Source organism: Leptomonas pyrrhocoris (genome assembly GCF_001293395.1).
Source record: "Leptomonas pyrrhocoris isolate H10 chromosome Unknown, whole genome shotgun sequence".
Classification (NCBI taxonomy): Eukaryota; Euglenozoa; class Kinetoplastea; order Trypanosomatida; family Trypanosomatidae; genus Leptomonas; species Leptomonas pyrrhocoris.
The window spans coordinates 568490-588077 of record NW_015438364.1 but is presented as its reverse complement, the minus strand read 5'-3'; the positions used below and the strand labels follow the sequence as shown (position 1 = coordinate 588077).

The 19588-nt window shown below is 60.4% G+C and overlaps 3 protein-coding genes across 4 annotated transcripts; all 3 read left to right on the top strand.

Annotated features, from left to right (window-relative positions):
- Positions 1–901: 901 nt before the first annotated feature.
- ABB37_04727 (putative mitochondrial hypothetical protein) lies at positions 902–5271 on the top strand (the record flags this gene model as incomplete). Its single annotated transcript, XM_015802510.1, has 1 exon — positions 902–5271. Exon 1 carries the CDS (start codon positions 1039–1041, stop codon positions 5269–5271), a length of 4233 nt encoding a protein of 1410 aa, XP_015658954.1. The 5' UTR covers positions 902–1038.
- Positions 5272–6136: 865 nt separating this feature from the next.
- On the top strand, positions 6137–9650 carry ABB37_04726 (hypothetical protein; the record flags this gene model as incomplete). Of its 2 annotated transcripts, none has more annotated exons than XM_015802509.1 (1): positions 6137–9650. In XM_015802509.1, the coding sequence occupies exon 1, from the start codon at positions 6705–6707 to the stop codon at positions 9648–9650; it is 2946 nt and encodes a 981-aa protein (XP_015658953.1). In that variant the 5' UTR covers positions 6137–6704. The 2 variants fall into 2 exon arrangements, with proteins under 2 accessions (XP_015658953.1, XP_015658952.1); XM_015802508.1 differs by having other exon boundaries at positions 6144–9650.
- A 1373-nt stretch (positions 9651–11023) lies between these two features.
- ABB37_04725 (putative phosphatidylinositol-kinase domain protein) lies at positions 11024–19343 on the top strand (the record flags this gene model as incomplete). Its single annotated transcript, XM_015802507.1, has 1 exon — positions 11024–19343. The coding sequence occupies exon 1, from the start codon at positions 11289–11291 to the stop codon at positions 19341–19343; it is 8055 nt and encodes a 2684-aa protein (XP_015658951.1). The 5' UTR covers positions 11024–11288.
- Positions 19344–19588: the final 245 nt, after the last annotated feature.

Here is a 19588-nt window from a genome sequence, read left to right as displayed (position 1 = left end):
CAAGAAAGTAATATATATATATATATATATATATATATATACATAACGATGAACTTGTTTTTGCGCTGATGCGCCTTTCTCCTTTTGTATTTCTTTTCGCACTCGTTTCCTTTCTTCTTGTTGATCAAATCGATGAACGAAGTTCATCCATAAAGCTCAATTTTGCTCCAATCGACACGTTTTTTTTCTCCTTCTTTTCCTTTCTTTCATTGCTGTTGGGGGTTATTGTATTTTCTGTTGTTGTTGGTGTTGTTGGAGTTTTTTTTTTTATTTGATTTGACGAATTCAGTGTTGTGATATCTCGCCCATCTCGGTTGTGTGGATGTTGCGGGGTGTGTTACTCTTTTACCTACGAATCGGAGGGTGTTTCACTGTCGTTGAGGTTGATGCAAACTCTTCAATGGATCGCGTCCCGACGTTGCCGGGCATTCTGACGGAGCAAGCGTGGCTTTTTACTTCCGCAGACACGCTGGCGGTGGTGGTTGAGGTCAATAACGCGTCTTATTAGCTGAGTCTGTTGATTCGCTTTAAATTTATATATATATGCATCCGTTGAAGCAACAATGACGGCGAGACCTTTCTCTCGGTGACGACCGTTACAGAACTGCCACACAGACACACACACACACACACACACACACACACACACACACACACACAGACACGTAGTTTATACGCACCTGCTAATTTCTTATACATGTACGTCTCTCTTCTTCATCGTGGTAGTAGAATGCCACAGCTCATCACGTTGTCTTCTCAGGTGTTACTTAAACTAGCCGATCCAATACCGCAGGCTGAAACACCGACTCCCTCTTCGCTTGGCCCTTCATTATCTCTCTCTCTCTCTCCCTTTCTTCCCTTCTTCTTTTCACTGCTGTTCTGTGTATATCTGCAAATGGAAGAGCAAAGCACACATATTCTTTTTCTGTTGTTGTTGTTTACGGCGGTGTATGCGTAAAAGGTATTCCGTTGAACCAAGTTTTGGTTTCCTTTTTTTCTTTACTCGGAAAACAATTTTCACACAATATAATCCACAGCATGCACGGACGTCGTCTCTTGGCTCACGGCCCCGCTGCCACACCGTGCCGCTCCCAGTGGCTGTCTACGTCGGCCGACCTTGTGGCTTCCACGACTGCTGTCGAATTCGGCAGCGTTGCATTCGTCCCCGCATACCACGGAAGCCCAAGGCTTTTAAGTCGGTGGTCGTGCAGCGCCGCGGCTTTTTGGCGGCTCTTTTCCCCTTATTGCTGCTTGAAAGGCACGTACTTGGTGGAGCCTTGGGCCAATAAGCCGGTAGGCTTCTACGCACGTACCGCTTCGTGTCGGGGCGGCGGTGGATTTGTAAGGCGCAGTCTTTGCGCATCGCTGCGGCCGACATCTGCCGCTGCCCTGCTAAATAATGCCTCTCCGTCCTTGTGTTTACAGCAGAATATCTTGATAGCAGCGCGGGCCCTTCACTCGACCCCGCTGCATCTTACCGGTGCGTTGACGCACGACGCGGCTGCCGCGCAACGCACCGATGCGGCGGAGGCGAGCGACCGCCTCTCCTACGACCCGGAGCGTCACGTTGAGAGCGCGGAAGCGGTGCTGCGCGAGGTGTACGGTCCGCAAGCCAAACTTGTTCTTCACCGTCTCACGCAGCATCAAGGACAGGCCGCGCAGGAGGCCAAAGACGCCGAAGTGGGGCAGCACGAAGGCGCCATCGACGCAGCGGCGGCGTCGGCCGTGGTTAGAGTCGCAACCCCCACCCGCGGAGTGTACTACCGCGCCTCCGCCACCTTTCGCTTTCTCGGTTTCGCGGTGGAGCTGGCGGTTGCCAAGGGCCCTCGTGCGAAGGAAACCATCGAATCCTGCCTGCAGCAGGCACTCGCCAGTGATATCACGTTTATCCGACCGGGTGGGCACGACTTCAACAACCGTAGCATTCGAGGAGGGGGTGGTGGTGGTGCAGAGGACGCCGCCGCCGTTTCACGCGACCGACGTCACCAGACAAACGCAAAACGAAAACACAAACACCACAACCACAACGCTAGTACCACCGGGTTCACGCAGAGGAACGCGCACGCGATGTCCCCATCGCACGCATCACGGCTGACGCCACACCAGCTGGAGCTGAAAGCCATCGTGGACGACTTGCGGCAGCTGTGCGCTCACTTTAGCCGTGGTGTGAAGTTCTCCGTCAAACCGCCCTTTGCTAGGCGGCAACGGAGAGCAGCCACGGAAACTACAAGTGCAGCAAGGGGAGGGGAGGAAGGATGCGAAACGGAAATGGGGAACGAGGAAGGGCGGCGAGAGGACGCGATCATTGAAGATAAGCAGTGGCGGTGCCGGTGCTACGTGAAGGATGAGTGGAGCACCTTGGCGCAAGCGCGCCTCGTCTTTGAGATGGCCGGCAGCTCACCCAACGACGCCCTCGTGCGGTGCATCACCCAGCTACGTCAACAGTACAAGGAGGAGCTAGAGTCGCCCGCCGTCCTCGAGGAAGGCATACGGGAAGTTAAGGGGATGGTGCAGTCGCAGCACAAAACGGTCACCACCACCTGCATTGCAGAGCCAACGAGCCCATCTCTTTTTTCATCCGCAGTGCCCACGTCCGCGGCTTCCCCTGCTCTTTCGAGCTTGACGGAGTTGCCGACGTATCGCGCGCATGTGGACGTGACGGATGCACGCGGCAATACCACGTCCTACACGGCACGTCAAAAAGCCTCGCCGTATGTGGCCTACGAGGCCGCTGCGTCGCTGGCGCTGCGGGCGGAGACGCTCTGGGACAGCGAGACGCATCTCCTCTCCGCAGGCCTGCCGACGCCCCCGCTGCTGTGGCGACTGCGGTGGCAGTTTGACCTTCTGCTCGACCACATCTGCCGCGAGACGGGTCAGGCGCCGGAGGAGGTGGCGTGGATTCAGCTCACGGGCGACACCTCACAGCACGCATCTGAACATCAACACAACGACCGTGTGGAGACAGATGGCGGCGGCAGCGGTGCCGTCGACCCGGCCGTGTCGGACAGCCTCGGACCTTCGCCAAGTGGCGTCATCAGCGGCGTGGTCGTCCCGCCGGTCCCGCCCCGCTTCATCGGCTCCCTCTACTCAGAACGCAACGTCTTGGTGTGGCAGACAAGCGGGGGCGGTCGCTACCGAGTCGAGTTCGACACCTACGTGCAGGCGCTCTACCACCTGCTCGACCAGTACGCGGACTGCCTCTCTACCCTCCCCTGCATGGGCCGCGGTGTAGGCGAGTGTTTGCTGTTTCCCAGCGCCAGAGTATTGGACCTGCACGTGCTCCGGCACGACGCCTTCCCAGTGCTGCAGCACCACCGCGGCAACGTTAACTGCTACGCGCTGCTCGGCACGTTGACGTCGCAGCTGCTGGGCTGCCCCTACATCACGCACTACCACTTCGACACGGTGACGAGCGAGTACGTGGCCACCCTGACGGTGAACGACGGACGCGTTACGAACCAACCATTGATTCAGCGGCGATCCAAGAGGAAGGGAGAGTCGTGGCGCTTCGCCTGCCTGGATGCGATAAAGGAGAACTTCCCTCGGCAGTACACCGCCATTTTAGACCGCTACCCGGAGTTGGACCTCTCGGCGGACGACATGGCGCGCAGCGCCCACCTGCGTGCTTTACCGCGTGAGAAGCGCATTCCATACTTTGTGAACCTGTCCGTAATGATGCTGGCCTTTGCGGAGGAGGACCTGGGCTGGCGGCAGCCTCGGGTGCGGCTGCGCAACCTCGCCAACAGCCTCGGTCTCCCGCAATGGACCGCCGAGTTAGAGGCGCAGGTGGAAGGCGAGGAGGGTCGCCGCGTCGTGGCCGTCTCGGCCTCCTTTCCACAAATGCAAGCCGCGCGCCGCTCGCTCATCTACCGCCTAGGAAAGCAGTACTTCCCGAACGAGTTGGCGACGTATAAGTCGTTGAAGCGCAGCGACATCATCGACCCCGAGACGGAGGATGGGCCGCGGGTGAACAAGTTCTACACCCCCAACGCGACCATCAACTCCTCCATGGTGAGCCACGTGCTGGCGCTCATCGACGGCCGGCACCCGGCGAGTGCGCCGGTGCGCTTCACCCTCGAGGCACGGGTGAAGGGGGCGGCGGAAGAGACAAGTGTGGAGGGAGGCGGGCTGACGACGGCGGCTTCCGCGCTCGCCGACCCGCACGGACTGCTGGACATGCGCTACGTGGAAGGCGACACGCTGCTGCTGAACACACAGGACCCGGTCAGTATTTTACGATCCCCACGCATCGCCTACACGGCCCGAGTGCTGGGCAACCGCGGCGATGTCCTCATCGCCGACTTCGACTCCGACAGCGCCACCACCGCGGCCGACGCGCAGGCGGTGCCGGTACTCGTGACGGCATTGAAGTCCGCCTCCTTCCATCTTGCTGGGGGCGATGCGGAGACGCTGTGGACCGAGTACGAGACGCACCCCCTCCCGGCCGTCACCTCCTCGCGGGTACTGCCCGTGGCGTTGTTCGATCGGTTTTTTGGCAGTGCCGCCTTGGGCGAGGCAACCGCACCGACTCTCCGCGCCATTCCACCCACCACCCGCGGCAGTCCTGCTACTGCTGCCGCTGCTCCGAGTAGGGGCAGCTCAGCGGCGGCCACAACGGCGGTGGGCGGCGTCGATGACTTGATTCTCTCCACCGTCGACGCCAGCATCACGGTGGTGACCACGCAGGTGGGAGAGTACTGGTTTGGCACGGCCGTGCTGCCTCGCCTGGGCATGCTGCCTATCGCACGGGCGGTCGCCTCCAACAAGCGCAAGTGCATCTCCGACGCCCTCATCGCCGCAGCACGGCACAACTTCCCACGAGTTCTGCAGTACGCTATCAAGCACGACGTCGCGGCCGCTGCTATTGCCGCGGATATCTTGACCGAGAACATCGTGGAGCAACTCCCTCCGTCCATCTGCCAAGACTTGCTGGCGCAGCTGGCGCGCAGGAAGAGCACGAGGCCTCTGCCGCCCTTCCAACTGTTGGTGCGGTGCACCAGGGAGACCTACCCGAGTCGCGAGCGCTTCATTCGCGTGCAGCAGACATACGACACCACTCACGGTTTCCAGTACCGTCTCTACCTGCAGCGCGGCCGCGTGGTGCGACCCGGGGACATGCAACTGGTGGGCTACGGCGTGTCCACCACCTCCGCCTCTGCGGCGCTGCACCGAGCATCCGTGATGGCGCTGGAGAACTTGTATGAGTCGCCGCTGTACGCCGCTGTTGCCGCGCAGCCCAGCTACCGGGAGCCGCCATCAGAGAACAATTGATGCGTGTGGCGGATAGAATGGTGGTGTGTGGGGAGGGGGGAGAGAGAGAGAAGGCGTTGAAAGGACGAGGCAGAAGGAAAAGGGAAAAGAAGATGAGTTGCCAAATCGACGAGCCGACTTTTCGGCTGTGCGCGTTGCTGCTCGATTTGTCTCTTCTGCAAAACGTTATTTCACTTTTTTTTTCTTGGCGGCGGCGGTGCAGTTCTAACGTGGTTTCCAGCGCGTATTTTCCGCTGCTATTTGAAAGTGTCTTTGCGTGTCGCTCTTTCCTTGGCCTGTGTGTGTTCTGTACGCGGCGCTCCGTCATCAGGATGCTGTTAGTTTTAAGTATAAGCGCACCGTTCATTCCGTGTATTGGGTGAGTGCTGCTTTGGAGTTGCTGATGCGTGACGGGCGTGTAGGTGTTCATATTGTCGCCTTTTCTCACATAAACTTTTTTTTCCTTCTTCTTTGGCAAATGCCATATCCGCAGAATGAACGGGGAAAATGAAAATGAAAGAAGCGAGGCGGGTGTCACCTGCGCGCGCACACGTACGAACTGGGAAACGGAGCACGCAATATTGCAAGAAAGGAAAAAGGCGAGGGGGTAAAACCCACGTAGGGCTACACAGCTTTACATCTCGTCCCACCTCTAGGTGACCTTCGAGCAACGCTCTCTTCTCTCTTTCATTCCTTCCGAAGCAACGCGGAAAGGGCAGAAACGTCGCTTAGCTGCTTTCACTCTTCTTTTCACGGTTTGATCCGGGCGTCGCGTAGTTCCGATTTTGTCTGCCGCTATTGCACCAAAGAAAAAAAAATAGTTGTTCACTCTCTCTCTCTCACTCTCTCGACCTGTCGACCTATCGACCTCTCTGTTTACTTGGAAGAGTAAAGCGAAAAGTTAAGGCACCGGAGTGTACTCGCCGCTCTTTGAGTTTTCCTTCCTCAAGTGCAAGAAAGCGAAAGTCGAAGAAGCGCATTCGCAGACGTCCCGGTGTAAAGTTTTTTTTCCCCTCCCCGCTCTTTGTTCTCGTATAGGAAAGGGTTTAGCGTCTCCTCAGGTTGCCGACACTTCCGCTGCAGTGAGAGTGGAGATAGTAAAAAGGCAGAAGAAGAAAAGAGAGGGTAACGGAGAACGGGAGTGTATATATAGATATATTTAGATATATAGATATATGTAGATATACAATCTCGTTTTCCGCTCCGCTTTCTTAAGCTTTTTCTTTTTCTTTTTACTACTGCTGGTGTCGCTGTTTCGTATCCACAGGCGCCTTGTCTGCGCCAATTCTCGGCGCAACCTGGTCTCTGCACACACACACACCAGCTGCAGGGTCCACTATCCAAAAGATCTCAGCCACTGCTGCTGGTTGGGAGATCTGACCATTAAGAAAAGGGGGCCTGTGAAGGGTCCTTCTCTCTATTTGTCCTTTCCCCCCCCCCCCCTGCGGTTTGCCATGGAGCTCAGCGTTACCACCATCTCGTCCGTCTCGGGCTTACAGGAAACCGTTTACGAGGTGGTCAAGGCCACCGCGGAGAACGTGCGGAAATTTGAGAAGCACACACGGCGTCTCTTCAACGCCGACTTCGAAAGCAGCTTTCGGGCGTGTGGGGGGCCCTATCATCGTCCGGTGCTGCGGTCGCCTTCTCCGTCCGATGATGACGACGAAGAGGAAGCTGAGGAAGGAGACGGAGCGGCGGCGAGGGGGCAATCCGAAGCGGCGACGCTGCGCAGTGCGTACGGCGCCATTCTGCAGCTCATGTGCGCGACGGTGGAGGCGCAGGCGGAGTTGGCGCGGCGACTGCAGGCCACCGCCCTCTCACCGATGACGTTGAAGGTGGTGGCCGACGCGCGCGAGTCGCGGCTGACGGCGCTGGAGGACTGCCATGCGTACGTGTACGGTGAGGATGCCGCCACCTCCACCGTCGACCCGCTCGCCAAGCCGGCTAGCGCGGAGGTGTTGACGTGGATGCAGGTTGCCAGCGAGGTGGAGCGACGCGCGCGGGCGCAGCTCTCGTGGGTCAAGCTGAAGAAGGTTGGCGAGGACGCCGTGCAGAGCGCGTCATCACCGCCACCGCCGCAGCAGTCGCAACGGTCACCGGTGCAGGCATCGCCGGTCGTGGCCGTTGCGGAGGCGCCGACGGGCCGCACGAGGGAAGCGCCGCTGCCGGTAGCATCTGCCAAGACAGCTTCTTCGGTGTCCACCATACCAACATCCGTCTTTCAACACGACGGCAGCGACTCCGATGACGATGACCACCATCAGCGCGAATTCCGCAAAGACTGGATGGACGCCACAGTCCTCCTCAACGAATTGGTGGACACCCTCGCCGCGGAGGATGAAGTCCACTTCGACCTGCTGTCACCTGGAGTGCCGATGGTTGCGACCTTGCCAGAGCAAGCAGTGAACGATCCACTCTGTGACCCGGCGACGGCGATGGGTCGCCGCAACGCCCGCGCTCAAAAGCTGCTGAAAGGCATTCTCAGACCGACAGACGAGGAGATGTCGGCGGCGCGCCGCAAACTCCTCGCCAAGTGTCCCACACTGCGCGAGCTCATGTCCGTTTTCGGCAAGATGGACTACAACATAGTCACCTATCAAGTCCGCTCGTCGTCCCAGCAGATCGGCGAGAGCGGCCCGCTGCTGTGGACGGCCGCGCTCGACATTTGTGTATCGGAGATGTACACGGAGGAGCAGAACTTGTGGAGGAAGTGGATGGAGGAACGTAACGCGACGGAGCCGCCAGAGTCGAGTGCGCAGGAGCGCTGCACGTGGATGGAGCTGATCCAGTCCGAGCCGTGCATCCGCGGTTCACAGGCGAAGATGCGCATTGTGTCTCTCGCCGCCAAACTGTTGTTCCCACGTGAGTTTGACGTGTACCGCGGCCTTGGCCGAGACGACGCCTTCAGCCCGGATGACTCCCCCGAGTGGAAAGATGTGATGGACCGCAGGGCTGGCTCGGAGGCGCCGTTCGGCCGCACCGTCACCTTCCAGTTCAACCGCAGCTCCTTCCTCGCACAGGCCTTGCAGCAGATGCAGCAGCAGCGGCCCGATGTCGGCACCCTGACCATCGACATTGCAGAAGGGAAGGAGCAGCGGCAACGGCAGTACAATGGACCGAGTCCAATCGACAGCTACACAGTGCATATTAACAGCGGCGACGGAACGGTGTTGGTGCGGCAGTCCAGCAAGCAGTACAACGAGGTGTACGACCGGGAGACCCCAGCGCACATGGCGGTCGGGGATGTCGGCTCTCTCGTGTCGCCGATGCAGGCCGCACTGGTGCCGACGGTCTTCGATGCCCTGTACAACGTCGCGGAGAAGTTGGGGGTGCTGGAGAGGTACCTCTTGCTGAAGAAGTCGTTTGATCGGCTGCGGCTGCCGGTGTCGAACGAGCCACGCGAGTACGTGCTGAACTACCTCGTCCTGGTATTCGGCATGTGCCGCCTGCCAACTGGGGTGATGAAGGATATGGTGGAGATGTGCGAGCAGGCAGTGGCGGGCGGCTGGAGCACCACCGTCCGCGTCGGTTACCCGCGCGCACCGCTGCACAACACGTCCGACCTCCGGTACATCAACCTCGAATACAGGGTCGCGAACACGAAGAAGGCGGCGCGCAACGAAGCCCTGTTGTACACCGGCAAGACCAACTTCACGCCCGAGCTGCTGCGCATGGTGGATTACGGCACGATACAGCAGAAGGGACACGCGGAGCACATTTTGATGGTCGGCACACCCGGCGTTATTCCGATGCAGCACACGCTGCAGGCGGAGTTGGCAAAGCTGGGTGCGTTGGACGTGGACGGACCGCTGGCCAGCCGCGCGCCAGGCGGGGCGGTGATACAAAAGCTGTCCAAGCCAGGTGTCACTGCCCTGTCCCGGTGCGATCGGCTCATCGCCAACGTGATCCAGCGCCACTTCCCCAACTGCGTTCAGGAGATGAAGGTGTCGCTCACGCAGAGCTACCCCGCGCTGATCTACACCTTGACGGTTTTTGCGGACGTGATGGACATCTTCTTCGCCACCCTGCCGCGGACTGAATTGGAGTTTGGGCGATACACCTTTCCAAGCCAGGACATGACGCATGGTATGCCGCCAGCCAGCCCGGAGGAGTCGGGCGACGGTGCCGGGTTTGTTCGAGTTGTCGGCCGGAGCCCGATCCAGGCCCTTCTCACGGCGACGCGAGTGCTGCGGGAGCGACTCGATGGCGTGCCGGAGAATGGGCGAACGCGCGTAAAGGTCATACGGCAAAGCCCTGAAGTGTCGGAACCGGCCGACACTACCACCGCTGCCACATCAGGTGTTGAGGCGAAACGGGTCACAACGCCTCCTAAAACGCTACATCGTCTCCTCGCCAAACCCATTCGAGGGCGTGGAGATGTGTACGTGGAGACAGAGTAGCAGTGGAAGCACAACAGCCGTCAATGAGGGGGTAAAAGAGAGGGGCGGCCACAGGCATGGCTACACAACACGTTTCATTTTTTTCTTTTACTTTATGACGCTGATTCAAGAGCTCTTTCTATCCTCTTTTTCACGACAATGATCCTCTGTGCTTTCCTGTTTTCTTCTTCTTTTCTTTTTGATTCCGCATTGGTCCCTTTTTTTTTTTACTTCAAAGGAGGTCAGTGATGATGAAGGCGCAGCGTGATTTGTGTGGAGTGGCGTGAGGCAGACTCCTTTCTTTCTACCTTACTTTTCTCGTCATTTCACGCTGTTTGAAGTCTTGCAATAAGGATTTTTTGTTTTGCTTTTGGCGAATCAAGAAGCGACAAGGAAAGGAAGGGTGCTGTTGACCTCGCTCTGTCGGCAGAGCGTTGACCTCTCATCACGTCTGCCCTCCTTTATGGGTTTGATTGTCACTCTGTATCTTTTCACTATATCATGGAAATGATATACACAGCACACGGTACAGCCATTTTCATTTGTTTTTCTTTTTTCTCTCCCTCACACACACAAACAGACACTCTCTCTTTCTCTTAGTACGCAACGAGGTCCTTTTCAATGCTGTTTTACGGATGGCTCTCGAGGCGTGAATTGGGGAAGGGGGCGGTGAGGTTGTCTCGACGGTTCACTTCGCTCTTTTCGGATGGACACTCTCTCCCTCTCCCTTCAGCGCACGACAGCCTTTTCGATGTCATGGTTGGGGAGTAACCTCGCCACATAAGCCCCGATGATGTGTTCAACGACTCTTCTTGTTTGCGAGAGCTGGTTGTGTTTTCTGCCGAACATGACATCGAAAAGACTGTCGTGCGCATCGTCTTCATTTTACCTTTTTTTGCTTGGTACACGCCGTACTTTTCTTCTCTCTTCTTGTGCTTTCTGAGTACACGGTTATTATTAAGACGACGAGGAGCAGCTCCCCCTTTCTCACACCCGGTATTCTCTTTTCTTTGTGATAGAGAGTCCTCCAACGTGGTCGATCACCCGTTCAGCGCACGCCAAAGATCCGAGAAACGAAGAGGAAGAGCGGAGAAACAACGACAGCTGCAAGGCTGTCTTGGTGGGGGGGGGGGGAGTCAATGAGGCGCCTTCCACACGCTGACTATTCTGCGGCCCCGCCGCTCGAACGTCTTGCGATTGGGTGGGCCTTTTGTACCTCTTCTCTTTTCTCCCCTTTGGAACAGCAGTGGTTTTCTTTTTATGATCTCCTTTTTTTCCTATGCGCCGCTGCGAGGACAATGGTTTGCCACTCTCCTGTCTCTCTCGCCTTTCATTCTCCTTCCCTCCCCCCTCTCTTCCTCTTACTTTATCGGTTCGTCTGCGCATTCCACGAAGATGCAGCGCACATTCATTTGACCTTTTTCTTTTATACCTCTCCCTTTTCCACGTACCCTCTGTGGTGTGTTTGTGCACCCTCTATATTGAAGTGACGGTGAGTACAGCGGTGTTGTTGGGGTGTCTCGGCATTAGAACCTTCCCGGTGTGTGTGTGCCTTGTATTACTATCTATTTATCTTAGACATCACAAGGAGTGCGACAGAGATACCTGTTGGAGAAGGGGAGGAACAAAAGGGCAGCGGTTATTCCCTCTTCTGCTGCGATGAACGACATTAAATTCCCTGCGTGGGTGACCGACAGTCCCACGCTGGCGATGGCGTCGGTGCTGTCGCGGCTCCTCATCGAGGAAAGCACCGACAACGCGAGCCCATCAACAGCAGCAACAGCAGCCGTGGACGGTGGGCGTGGACAGGAGAGGTCAGGAAACGCAGGCCCTGACACCCGTGGCGACGCCTTCTCACACGAGGCGAACGAGTACGACGACGGCGACGGAGGCGGCTCATCTTCCACCAGCAGACAAAGCGGTTACGAGGACGTGCTGGGGGCGAAAACAACGAAGGGCACCAACGATGGCAGCGGTGTGGCGGACTCGGGTTATCTGCGCATGGTGGACCGACTCATGGACCTCAACTCGAAGGCCCTCGACTCCCTCCAGCCCTCCTCGACCACTGGCTCCCGCACTGCTCTGGTGCGGACTACGATTCCCGCGCCGACGCCGTACCCGCAGGCCCGGTCGCAGGCAGCCTCTCCACTGATCGTCGCCGTCGGCAGCGCCTTTGCGCGCCGTAGCAACTCGTACAACTTCGGCGGTGAAAAAAGCAGCACCGCCAGCGCTGATATTCTGCACGACGCGCGGGTCCGCACCCTGCTCCGTCTGTCTCGTCTCAAAGACGTCCTCACCTCGTCCGCAGCGACGCAGCCGGTCATCTCGCAGCGCACGGCAGCGGCGATGATTTCCTTCTTCGGCTTTGCGGTGTCGTGCCGCGCCGGCGGCATCCCGGCAGCCCGCACGAAAGGGTTCTTCACCGAGTGCAGTTCCCTCTACACCACGCTCTTCAGCAAACTGCGCACCCTGCGCTTCGCGTGTGGCGTGAACGTGGAGGACTTCACCGCGTCGCTCGTCGCCTGCGGGTTGAAGCTGCGCGATGACGACGACGACGAGAGCGATGAGGCGCGGTCCTCATGTGTAAATGAAGGCAACACGTCTCTGCCGGTGCCACCCTGCGCACGTAGCGCCGCGAGCACGCCGGCAGGGGCAGCCAACAACGGCAACCTTCGCCCCTCGCTGCTCGCCGCAGCCGCCGCCTCGGCGACCAACGGACGTGAGAGAAACATGGGCCTTGCCGGCTTCGGCTACCGCGCCCTCGACGCCATCTTTGTGAGCAACATCCCTTCCGAAATCGACGCCTGTGTGGGGGACACGGTGGCGCTCGGCGTTATCCGCGGCGTCGCCCTCACCTACTCGCAGCAGCTCTTCTACCTGGGCCCCGATTTAGTAAATCACATGCACGATCTCACCGACGCCTTCGCCACGTCGACGCACCGGCGGGAGCTGCCCTTCAAGCGCGTCCTTTCCATTCTCTTGGAGGCCATCAGCTGCTCCCGCGTGATCGACTACGAGCGCACGAACAACTGGATCACGGCCATTATACAGGAGACCTATGTTGTTCGCGGTCTGTTTCAGCGCGATGTGCTGCACGCCCATGTTGTATCGGCGACGCTGACGTTGCTGATTCGGCAGTACCAGGAGATGGCAAAGGAGTGTGCCGCGAAGGTGGTGGACCTTGGCGCCATGCCAGACTTCACGGAGGGTGATCAGCTCATGGAGCTGGTGTGGAAGGCCTTGCACGACATCATCGGCTCCTGGGAGGACGCCGTCGCCACCGCGGAAAGGCGGCCGCTGACGCTATTTCGCCACAACGTTGAGATCGTCGTGCAGCACCTCTTGCGCACAGAGGTGGAGCGGCTGCGGTGCTACTACGTCATCACGAGCGCGACGACCGCCTATCAGGAGTCGCTGATCGCGCCGCTGTCGCAGTCCACGTCGCAGCAGCCGTGCCGCACGCCGGAGTCGGTCGACATTCCGCTAGCGGCCGCTACGCAGAGTCCTGCGCCACCCGCAATGGCCCCCACGAACAACAAAAGTAAAGCCGCCCGCTCCACGGCCGCCGCGTACATCCCGTCTGAAGAAGAGGAGGCGCTACGCCTTCTCATCTGCAGCAACATCGTCAAGCTCCTGCTGCTGCCGACCAGCATCATGAACGCGCTGCCGCCCAGCATGGAGGCGAGTCAGCTGCGGTGGTCTCTTACCGCCGCCGCGGCCCGTGTGTTGAGTGTCGTGACGGCGATCGAGTTCAACAGCAGCAACACAGGGAAGCTTCCGTCCAGCCTGCCGCCCAGCGCCTTCCACCCACACAGCCCGGTCGGCGCGCTGCGTGTGGCGGCGCCGGCAGCGGACGAGGCCGCGGCGGACGCCCTCACGGCTACCCGCCAGCGTGCCCACTTCTCGAACAACTTCTACCGCCGCATTGAGCTAGTTCTGCATGAGTTGATCCAAACGGTATTGCAGCAGCCGGATGACGCTGCAGCAGCGGAAGCGGTGCCCTCTGCCTCTGCGCCCGCCTCCCCTGCCGGCACGAAGCCCACCAGTCCACGTTCGCAGGTAGCAGCGCCGGCCCACACGGCGGTGGGCGACGCGATGATGCGTGGCGTGGTGGCGGCGACGTGCATGCAGCACATGTGCTCCACGAACCACCACCTTCGCACCTTCGCCGTGTCGGAGGTGATGGACGCCATCGTGCGCATCTCCGCCCGCCGCGGCCTCGACAACTCCGTCGGCAGCCTCACCAACAAAGCCCTCGGTCGGAGCAACACGACCAGCACGTTTCACGCAGACCCAAACGCCAATGCAGGCGAGGCGGCAGCTGCCACACTGAGCAGCGTACCTGAGGACCTCGAGGAGGCGCGTAGGCACGCCGAGCAGCGACGGGCCCGTCGCTTAGCGCTCTGCTTTGACGCGATGTCCTCCATCATGGTGCCCACAGCGTCCTACGTGGAAGGTGCCTACGCCGAGGAGACGCAGGAGGCGTTGGAGAGGCTGCTGCACCCGGTCCAAGACGGCAGCGGCGAGGCGGAAGAGGCCGGCCACGAGAGCAAGAACGCGAATGTGAGCCTCTACGCCGTGTCCAAGCGGGAGGAGCTCTCTCGCTACGGTCAGCTGCTATGCGACACCTACGTCGACTCGCTGCGGGAACACCTCTGGCGCGTCGCGGAGAGCAACTCGGTGAAGCGCAAGGTGCCGACGCCGGTCATGTCCGTGGCGGCCAAGGCTTTCATGAATTTGGTGCTGCGCGTGCACGAGCGACTGTTCGGCATGTCGCGCGTGGCCTTCAACCTCTCGCAGGAGGCCGAGGCGGTGGATAGCGTGAGTGGCGGCAGTGCCACCGCCGCCGCCGCTGCCTCCGAGAGCTTTGCGAAGGAGCGGACACGGCTGCTGAGGGCGTTTAACGCGGAGAGCGTGAGCGTCATGTTGCTGCTGCGGGGTGCGATTCAGTCCATGCTGTCCGTGGCCTGGCCGTCGTCGGGGGTGCTCTATCAAAACCCGCTGGACGGCAGCCGGCGGCCCCTCGACAGCACGACGACGCCGGCCGCCGTGGCCCCTTCTGCTTTTACCGCCATCACGCCGTTTCTACGTCCCCTCGCCTTGCTCCTGCACCTCTCCACGCTCTTTCCAGCGCTGTCGCTGCAGCAGCTCTGCACGCACTATCACTACTCCCGCTACCTCACCGCCGAGGACCCCAGCACGACGGATCAGTACGTCTTCCACTACTACCGGCGCCTCTCCCGTTCGAGTGTCGCGACGGGCGACGCGAACGTGGGCACCGCGGAGGAGCGGACGGAGCACGAGTGCCGAACCATCTTCCGCTCGTGCTGGATGATGTTCTCCCACTACAAGTTCACCGCCGAGGCGTTGATGGCCGCGCAGAGCGGAGCCGGCGGTCCGAGGGGCGCCGCCGCCGCCGCGGGACTCAGCGCCGTCCTTGGCCGCTCACCGATCCTGTCCACCGGACAGTGCAAACTTTTTCGCCTCATCGCCGCCTCTGCCGCACCGCTGCTGCGCATGTGCTCCTCGGACATTCAGCAATCTATGGCAGACATCGCCGTCCTCATGCGCTACAGCGCGGCCGTCGAGCGCACGCACGCCGACGTGGCCGCCGACGTCTCTGCCACCTCCGGCACCGCCCACCACAACTTGCGCAAGGCACTGCGGCAACAGTTCGGCGGCTCCGCGGACCACTGGAGTCGCCTCACAACCGGGGAGTTGGTGCTGATGCAGTCCATCGCCGAGCTCGAGATTCTCCGCGCGGCGGCGGGCTCGGTGGCGCAGCTAACGCTCTACCGCCACTTTGAGGTGCGCGAGTTCGTGGCAAGTCCGACCATGCCGCGTGCGCTGACAGCCATCATCGAAACCGCGTGTGAGCAGTACGTCCGCGCGGTAGGTGCGATGCTGCCGTCGGTAGCCTACCAAGTCGTCCGCACCGATCTCCTGCAGCTGGTCTTTCTCCTCAGCTTCGCCATTGCCTCAGTGCGGGAGTCGGCGAGCAAGTTAGCCGTCCGCATCGTGGAGTGCTTCCCCGGCTACGCGGCGCACGCCAGCGCGCTCCCGCTGCTGTGGTGTGTGCTGGACCTGCTCGACAGCGGCACCGCAGCACAAATCGAAGCGTTTTGCAACTACGTGAGCTTTGCGGAGGTCCCGTCAGTCGCCGCGGACCCGCACAGCGCCGACCGGCAGCAGCAAATCGTCTTTGTGTCAAGCGTGGCCGAGACGTGGGCGAGTCTCACGCAGACGAAGGCCCCGCAGGCGCTCTTTGACACAGCCGTGAAGTTCATGGTCATTCAGCAGCAGGAGTGTGGCGAGGGTGCGGCAGCGCAGGCGGGCGGGCGGCAGGCTGGATCGCGTCTTGCCGTGCTCGCCTCTCAACAGCAGCAGCAGCAGCAGGCCTTAACCCGCCGCGATGCACAGAGCAACAGCAGCAGCAACAACACCGACGGCACGGCGCAACCGGGAGCGGCCATCGACACGACGGCCGTTGTCCGCGGCGCGCGTGCGGCCGGGCGCGTGGTGACGCCAAACTACGCCCAAAGCTTGCTGCTGCACGGCCGCGCACAAGGAACGCTGCAGGCGGCGGGGTGGTATGCCTCCGTGAGGCAGGTGGAGGACACCGTCACGGCGCAGCTGCAGCTCGCGACACGGCTCAGCCGGCGTGCGCTGGTCGCCGCCTTGACGCAGCGGCTTCAATCCGCGCTGCTCCGCCCCGCTCGCGCGCTCTTCGCGGAGGGCGGCTACGCAGTGAGCACCGTCCTGGGCGTCGACGGCGGCGCCGCGGCAGCGAAGGAGAACGACGAAGGAACGGTGGCGGAGGTGCGCGTGGCGCGTGGGTCCCCCGACGCCGCGGCGATGGAGCGCGCGGCGACGGCCAAGAGCTTTGCGCCAGCCGTGGCGCTGCTCGTCCTTGGCAACGGCACGCCCAGCGGACGGCGGCGGCTCATTCAGTACCTCGTTCAAGGCCCGGTGCAGACTTTCCGCTCCGACGTGCTGTATGATGCCATCCTGTGCTGGAAGTGGCTGCTCTCGCAGGACCGCGAGGCCTATCTGCTGCCCATATTACAGGAGGTGGACACCGCGCTGGAGTGGACGGCGGCGAACCGACTCGGTCTCTTCGACGGCTACCGCGCCTCCAAGAACAAACAAGTGCAAACCGGCGAAGTTCCACTGAACAGCGGCGGTAACCGCAGTAACGACGGTGGTGGTCTCGCCGACGCAGACCGAGATGGCGTGTACACGGACACCGAAGTCGGCGCCTCGCCGCACAAGCTGCTCCTCTCCTTCCTCGCTGACATGTACGTGTCGGAGGGCAACCCGCTCTGCTTGAGCGTAGAGGTGCTGCGTCAGCTGTACTCAGTCGCCGCGCACATGATGCAGTTCTCGACGATCCTTTCCTTGCGTGACGAGATGTTTGGTGAGGTGATGCGGTGCATGTTGGTGGTTGGCAGTATCGCGCGCACGCTGCGGGAGGCGAACATGCGACGCCTGCGCTCTGGCCTGGTCACCGTTGTCCCCTTCTCCGCCATTGGCGCACTGCGGCAGCGCTGGTACAAGGCGCTGCTGCGCTGGTTCAGCAAGACGCCGCCGAGTTGGTACTACGCGAAGGACTTGGTGCTGGCGACGGAGGAGTCGATGGTCGTGCGCTCCCTCGCGCAGCTCCTCCGAGAGGAGGACGGCCTGCTCGCCCGCACCACGCTCGGCTTCCTGGACTTCAGCAGCGGCATCCACAGCGAAAAGGGCACCCCCGTGATCCATCGATGGGAGTCGCTGAGTGTCGTGCGGGAAGGTGTCGCGGCGGTGCGGCAGGCGCCAGAGGGCGGGGAGACGGGTCTGCGCAAGATCATCGCGAAGGAGCAAGCGCGGCTAAAGAGCTTGCTGGAGCTGCTGCTTGTCCTCGTGAACCACGAGATACTCCGCCTCGACGTCTGGCGCTCGCCGCGGCGCACGCTGAAGCTCGTCGACACGACCCCCGTCACGGGTTGGGACAAGCTCGTCGAGTGCGCTGACCACCACAACCCCGCCGTGGTGGTCGCCATGACGCTTCGCTTCGCCAGCATCGAGGCGGTGCGTATGGCGGCCTCGCAGTTCGTGGTGGCGAGCCCTGAGCGCTACTCCAACGTTTCGGAGGCGGCGGACCTGTACTTGACCGAGGAGGTGCTGGCCGCGGGTGCGCCACGGCTCTTCTTATTCCGCCACTGCACCATCATCCAGTCCCTCCGCCTCCTCGACCCCCGCTACGCAAAGCACAAGAACGTGGCGAGCTACGCTATACGCAGCCTGCTCTACCAGCGCAGCGAGGAGCTCATCTTTTACCTGCCGCAGATGCTGCAGCTGCTGGCCATCGACAAGAGCGGCGGCATCCAGTCCTTCCTTATGCGCATGTGCGCCAAGAGCACGATGTTCGCGCATCAGCTGCTGTGGTCCCTGCAGACCGAAGGTCAGGGCAACGGTGTGCTGGCCAAAAAGTGCCAGTCGCTGGAGAAGCAGGTGAAGGAGGCCTTCACGCCGGCGCAGATGGACTTCTACAGGGCAGAGTTTGACTTCGTCGGCCTCGTCACGTCGCTCTCCGGGGAGTTGATGAAGTTCGAGAAGCCACAACGAAAGTCAAACCTGCGGCAGCGGCTGAAAGACGACCACTTCAACGCCCCACCGGCCACGCAGCACCTGTACCTGCCAACCGACCCGGAGTACCGCATTACCGGCGTCATCCCCCACACGGCGGGCGCCATGCAGAGTGCGGCGAAGTGTCCGATTTTGGTTCAGTTCACGTGTGTGAAGCGCGCGCTGGAGGACGTGCGTACGCCGGCGGAGCTGGCGGAGGCGGCGCAGGAAGAGGCGGCGAGGACCGGCGCCCACCCAGCACCGCCGACGCCCGTCGTGAAGGCGTGCATTTTCAAGATGGGTGACGACTGCCGGCAGGATCAGATCTCCCTGCAGCTCATCGGCCTTATGCAGCGCATCCTGTGCTCCGTCGGCGTGCCGTCGTACCTGTACCCCTACCGTGTCGTCACCACTGGCCAGGACAGCGGCATCATCGAATGTGTGCCGCACTCCATGAGCCGCAACGAAATCGGCAAGTTGGTCGAGTCGAACCTCGCCGAGTTCTTTGTGCAGACCTTCGGCCACCCCGAGGCCGTCAGCTTCCGCAGTGCGCGGGAGAACTTCGTGAAAAGCACCGCCGCCTACTCGGTTGTCTCGTTTATCTTGAATATCAAGGACCGGCACAACGGCAACATCATGATCGACAACACGGGCAACCTCGTGCACATCGACTTCGGCTTCCTCTTCGACACGTCTCCCGGTGGTGACATCAACTTCGAGTCGTCGCCCTTCAAGCTGACGACGGAGATGGTACAGCTGATTGGCATGGACGTCGGTGGCGCCTCCACGCTGCACAGCAAGTCGCTCGCCCGCGCGCTTGTCGACGAGGAGAACTACATCTACTTTAAAACACTGGTCAACCGCTGCTACCTCGCGGTGCGGCAGTACGCGCGGGAGATCTGCATTTTGGTGGAACTGATGCTGCATAGTGGGTTGCCGTGCTTCAAGCCGAAGAAGACGATCCGCAACTTGGCAGAGCGCCTGGCCATCGACAAGAACGAAGTCGAGGCCGCCGCCTTTATGCGCCGTCGCATCCACGAAGCGCGCCAGAATTATCGCACGGTGTTGTACGATTACTACCAAAAGGTTGCCGAGGGCATCGAGATGTGAGTTGGATCGGCACTGACATTATTATTTTCTTCGTTTCTTTCCTTTGCGCTCTCATCTTCCTCTTCCTTATACCGCATCGCAAAACCCGATAACTTTACAATTCTTCATTCTTTTTGCGTTCCTTTTCGTACGTCTATGGATCCTTCAAAACTCAGCTGTACTTGCACCTCTCTTACTAGGCCTCCCCTCATTGCCGCGAAGGTTGGTGTTTTCGTTTTTTGTTTTCTTTGGTTGGCGTCGTTTTC